The sequence below is a fragment of the Nelumbo nucifera genome, chromosome 8 (genome assembly GCF_055504915.1).
Source record: "Nelumbo nucifera cultivar China Antique chromosome 8, China Antique-T2T, whole genome shotgun sequence".
NCBI classification, from domain to species: Eukaryota; Viridiplantae; Streptophyta; class Magnoliopsida; order Proteales; family Nelumbonaceae; genus Nelumbo; species Nelumbo nucifera.
In genome coordinates, this window is record NC_142656.1 from 25432195 (window position 1) to 25438194 (window position 6000).

General features: G+C 36.5%; 1 protein-coding gene across 4 annotated transcripts in view; it reads left to right on the forward strand.

The window, feature by feature from the left end:
* Positions 1-5611, forward strand: part of LOC104605419 (Translation elongation factor EF1B/ribosomal protein S6 family protein) — a 28597-nt gene extending 22986 nt beyond the window's left edge. For 3 of the 4 annotated variants that reach the window (XM_088893549.1, XM_010270178.3, XM_010270179.3), the window contains one exon: positions 4992-5422. In XM_088893549.1, coding sequence (XP_088749675.1) covers positions 4992-5255 — 264 coding nt within the window. In that variant the 3' untranslated portion in view covers positions 5256-5422. Of the gene's footprint in view, positions 1-4991; positions 5423-5451 lie in introns of those variants that run through there. The other variant, XM_088893548.1, reaches the window with a different exon arrangement.
* The last annotated feature ends 389 nt before the right edge of the window (positions 5612-6000 follow it).

Genomic DNA, 6000 nt, shown 5'->3' on the forward strand with positions numbered 1-6000 from the left:
TGAAGAAGCTTAAATTCAAAATTAAAGAATGGAACATCCAATATTTTGGAAGATTGGAAGAGAAAAAGCTAGAGGTTATAGAAAAATTGAGAATCTAGATTTGAAAGAACCTATGGGTGCTTTTGAAGAAGGAGATAAAGAAGTGCTATGGTCTCTGAGAAAACAATTGGAGGATATTTTACATAAAGAGGAGATTAGTTGGAGGTAGAAATCTCAAGTTACGTGGTTGAAGGAAGGAGATAGGAATACCAAATTTTTCCATGTATTGGCTAATGGGAGAAGAAGGAAAAACTTCTTTTTCCAAAGTAGTGGTGGATGGTAAAACTCTCTCAATAGAATAAGATTGACTGAGTTTTTATGGATTATTTTAAATATATTTTCAGGAGACCATTGAATGAGAAAGTTTGAATTGAGGGTCTGGAATGGTCTAGATTATCAGAGGATTCTAGGGCTTGGATTGAAAGAAGGTTTGGTTTAAGTGAAATTAAGGAGGCAGTGGTCTAGATTATCAGATCGAAAGATCCTAGACCGGATGGTTTTTTTTTTTTGATCAATAACACATTTCATTAATTAATCAGAAAAATAATTACAAAGGGGAAAATAAACTTTCTTATCTTCTAGCTGAGGCTTGATTCCCCAGGAAAAAAAGAGTTACAACTGAGCCCAAAGCATAGAATCCCTCTCCACCCCTTGTTTAGCTAACCCATCAGCAAAAGAGTTGGCTGATCTTTTCACCCAACTGATCTTGACTTCCATCTCTTGAACCAGCTGCCTAAATTTTCTCCTCTCATTGCTGTAATTCCATAAACCCACTGTTGTCTTTATTCAACCACCCTACCACTACCTCCAAGTCCCCTTCAGTTATAAGTTTTCTTATATTCATCTCCTTAGCTCTCTGGACTCCTTCCATAACTGCTTAATTCTCGGCTCTGAGAGAATCATCCACTCCAATTGGGCCTGAGAACAGGGCTGGAACAATCCCATTCTCTCCGGGTGGTTTCACTATGGCTTTCTATTAGGATTGCTGGGAAGTATTGAAAGATGATCTATGGAAGGTATTTGAAGAGTTATATGAAAGGGAGGTGATTAACCCGGGGCTGAACTCAACATTTATTGCATTGATTCCTAGAAAAGCTGATGCTTTGCACCCAAAGGATTTTAGGCCGATTAGCTTGGTTAATAGTTTATACAAAATCATTGCCAAGGTTCTTTCCCGAAGGATTAGAGTGGTACTCCCTTCCATAATTTCACCTTTCCAAGGGGCTTTTGTAAAGGACAGAATCAGACAAATCATTGACCAAATCTTAATTGCCAATGTAAGTGTTGAGGAGATGAGGACTAGAAAGAAGGGCTTTATTTGCAAACTTGATCTGGAAAAGGCTTATTATTTGGTAATTATAAAAAAATAGCTTATGATTTGGTGGATTGGGGTTTCTTGCTTGAGGCAATGAGAAATTTTGGCTTTGGTGGCAAATGGTGTAAATGGATCTTAGGGTGCATTAGGACTTACTATTATTCAATTTTATTTAATGGATCGGTGGTGGGTCACTACTTAGTGCTAAAAGGTTTAAGACAAGAGAATCCACTTTCTTTTTGTATTGATTCCTAATGTGTTTGGGAGACTTGTGACCAGGGCTAATGATAGAAATTGGTGAGGGGTTGGAGAGTAAGTAGGAATGTGGTGCCAATTACCCACTTGCAATTTGCTATTAATGCTATTTTGTTATGTGAAGGTGGAAATCTTGGATGGGTAAGGAATTTGAAAATGTTGGTACAAGTTTTTAAGAGGATGTTTAATTTGAAAATCAATTTTGATAAAGGCTATATTTTGGGTATAAATATGGAAGAGAGGAAGATTGTTGAAGGTGCTTAGGTTTTGAGATGTGAAATGGCTCAACCTTTTTTTGGGCCTGTTTGTAATTTTGATGAGGGCTCAACATATTCTCCTATGGACTAGGAGATCAGCCAATGCAATGGCTGATACTTTAGCAAAGCAAGGAGTTAGTAGGGAGAACCTTTTTTTGGGTCTGTTTGTAATTTAGATGAGGGGTCACCTTGTTTTTGAAGGTGACAGTTTGTACTAAGTTTTCTAAAGAATTAATGAAAGTTATCGTTTCCCATAAAAAAACTAAGGTTATAGAGAAAAGAATATGTAAAGAAGTTGCCCTATAAACCTTAAGATTCAAAGCTTCATGATAAAATGAGTTCAAACAAAATTTAAGCTCAAAGAAAATGTAAATGGTTGTAATAGGTGAACCAAATAATTTATTACACAAAGAAAAACTAATATTTAACTTCATGCTTGAAATGAATATTTAGCTGGCTCAAAGTGGTAATCATGTAAGTTAGGCGGTATATAACATTGTTATAATACTATTTCTTGTAGTCCATACTGGTAGTGTTTACTAGGGAATATGTATGTCATGGAAACTACCTCTTGTACTCCACATAGTGCTGGTAGTGTTCATAGGAGAATATGTTGATTTCAGTAAAATTTCAGGTCGCTACTCATGGAAATGGAAACATGTCGTGGAAATATTAGGGAAATTAGGGGTATTTTAAACCATTATGGACTTGCGGCCGATGGCTGGGATTCTCAGATTTTGGCTAGGACTACTAGTTCCTCTCCCTAGAAATTTATCCATGCAATTTTACCATCCTTGCCATTTGTCAGGTATAACCCTTGCTCGGGAAATCTTGTCAAATTTTGGGGACATGTTTGGTTGGGTAGTTCTCCTTTGAAGGAGCAATTCCCTCTTCTCTTTTTGCCATTTCCAGCTGTAGGGATGAGCCTATTACTTCTTTCCTTGTTTCCTCTATTTCTATGTTTGGGTTTGATTGGAACTTGGGATTTAGGAGAGGGCTACGTGAGTCAGAATTAAGCTCTGTGTGTTGGACAGCTTGGGAAGAAAGGAATGCATGTGTTCTCTCGAAATGCATGTTTGTGTATCGAAGTAGTTCTTTCTATTTCTAATAGCACAAGGAGAAATGCTTTAAATGAAGACAAGTGAAAATGACAATAAAAATCTCTATCTAAATGCTCCACCTATAACCCACTCCCACTGGGTAAAATACATTATATAGTCTTTTTATATGGATTGTGACATAACACTCGGTGACTTACATTCTAGATCTAAGAAATATCTGCAGTACAACATATCTTCCTAATGCTGTGTATGGTTGCAATGCAAATAAGTTTGCACTGATGCAAAATCATGGAAGTGCAAATGATTTGAATGCAAGTTTTGATCTATTTCTGTTTCAAATTTTAGCTTATTTTGTTTGATTGCAATATAAATGAAGTAAGTTAAGACATGAAGCAGAATAAAGTAAAACCTAAAACAGAATTAAATGAGAATTTGCCTTTTTTTTTATTTGCACTCCCATGCATTTGTATTAGTGCAAATAAAATTCCACTGCAACCAAATGTAGCCTAAAATCCAAAAGCATCTCGTACTGAGATATTAATGTCACCTTGTCAGGAAATTAAGCTTCTGATATAACTATGAAAAAGGGTGGTCTGGAAGCCTAACAGAATTACTTTTAGATAATAAAATACATCTTGCAAAAGGAATGCACTTCTTAGGCAGTCTCGTATAGGAAATAGGATGATTTATGATAATGATGACCGACTGGACTGCTGATCAAAATAAAAAAAAAAGAAAAAAATGATGACTGACTGGACTTAGAAGGAATAGGGCCTAAGGGGCTAGAAGGAATGATCCTTTGCAAGTTGAAGGAGCTAGAAGGGATAGGGGCAGACTGAAAAGGATATGTGTTTGGGAAGAAAGGAATCCAAGACTTTTCTCTGAAAGAGAGAGAAGTGTTGAAAATTTGATAGAGCTGATTCACATCAGGGTAGTTCAGTGGCTGAAATCATTGGACCTATTCACAGATTTTACTGTGGATGATCTGCTAAGGAATTGGACCATTGGAGAGAGATTGCTAGCAGTGCCCATGTCAAAATGGGTCTAAGCCTGTCTTGGATCCCTCCCCCCAATGGGTTTATAAAGCTGAACTTTGATGGTAGTAGTAGAGGGAATCCTGGGCAGTCAGGCATAGGGGGTGTATTTAGGGAGAATGGGACTGCTTTAGCTCTGTTCTCAGGCCCAATCAGGAGCGGTGACTCTCCCAGGGCTGAGATCTTTGCAGTCTTGGAAGGTGCACAAAGAGCACAGTTGTTATTTAGGATATGAGCATTAGAAGGCTTGCAATTGAAGGGGATTCAGAGGTGGTGGTAGGGTGGCTGCAAGAAGACAAGGCTGGATTATGGAACTACAACAACGAAAGGATAAAATTCAGATGGCTGGTTAAGGACATGGAAATAAAGTTCAGTTGGGCGAAGAGATCTGCTAATTCGTTTGCTGATGGGTTAGCTAAGCTAGGGGTGGACAGGGAATCTATATTTTGGGCTCAGTTGTAATTCTGGTTTTCTCATTGTGGGGGTTCATGCCTCTGCTGGGGAGTTAAGAGAGTTTATCTCCCCCTTTGTATTATTAACTATTCTGTTTGATTAATGAAAGTTTTGTTATTGATAAAAAAAAAGGACATGGGTTGAAGTAGTAAGAAATGATTTTAAGTGCTCCTAAGTCAACAATGGATATGTTCACTAAAGAGAACATAATGACAAAACAGGATTCGTGTAACTGACCCTATATAGTTGGGACAAGGCTTAGATAATGATGACTGGACTTAGAAGAAGAAAGTGATATTATTTTTACCTTATGCAAATCATTATTTATTATAATCTTTTGGAGAACATATGCCTCATCTTGTTTTCTGCTTTTATTTCATTGATAACGCTGTGTTGGAATTATGATTTTGACATGATACAAAGTAACAAGATGCACTCATGTTGGAGTTGCACTATCTCATGGATTTGGAAGCTTGATAATCCTTTTTTCCAAATAGACTGAAGAAAAAAATTCCGCCTTCACCAAAAGTTGTTTCTAATTGTATAATAAACACCATTTCGGTTTTGCTACAAACAGGGTCAGCTGATGCAGATGACAATGATGGTAACTCCCAACTTCAATAAAGAGTTGCATTACCTGAACAAGGAAGATAGGCTACTACGCTGGCTCTTAGTAAAGCACAGGGATGTTAAATTTGGCCTTGACTTGATGAGTGAGGATGATGGAAAGGGTGAACTGGGCATGTTTTCAAGAAGCAGCTTGTTTGGTGATGAGGACATTGATAAGGACGACGATGATGAGGAATATGAGGTAGAGGAAGAGGATAGCAAAACGCAATAAAATGTTGATTATCACATTGGAAACAGTTGAAGCATTTTATATGCAATGTAAGTGATAAATGTTGAGGGGAAAAACCACTGTCATTTTCATTTGCATAGATAATTGTTAAAGCTTTTTATATGCATGGTACATGGAGGGCTTCAGCCTTGATGACTTGTTTCCTTGAAGTTTTTTTTCCCTTTTTATTAATATATAGGTGAGACGAAAGGGCGGAGTATCAAAATTTAAAGTGATGAGAGAGGGAAGGACGTCACAAAACATATTCACTAGTTATTGCTTAATGTACTTCAGCTGTTGATGTAGAATATTGTCATTATGTACTGAAAAGTACAGTAATTAGCAAGTCATTTGGGGTCCTCATAATACTCATGAGTGTTGGAAACGCGTGTTAGATATTATCTGCATTATCATTGTTAGGATTAGCATTCCCCAAATTGTAGTTCCAAGTTCATTAGATGTGTTTACATTACTGTTAAATTAGGTGGTAATAGTATTATTTACAAGTTGGAAAAAAGAAAAGAAAAAAAAGTGGGAAAATCAATTAAAATGGTTTCCATGGTGCATTTTGAATATTTGTTGTACATTAAATCAAAGTTTAATTATGTTAAAAGGCCTCACATGATCTATTTAGTTTTCATTGATTTATGTTTTATAAGGTGTAGTTTTAAGTTTCACAAGGTGTATTTTCCCATTAAAGTTTTAAGAACATTGAAGATTCAAATGTGATGTATTTCAGTGGTTCAAT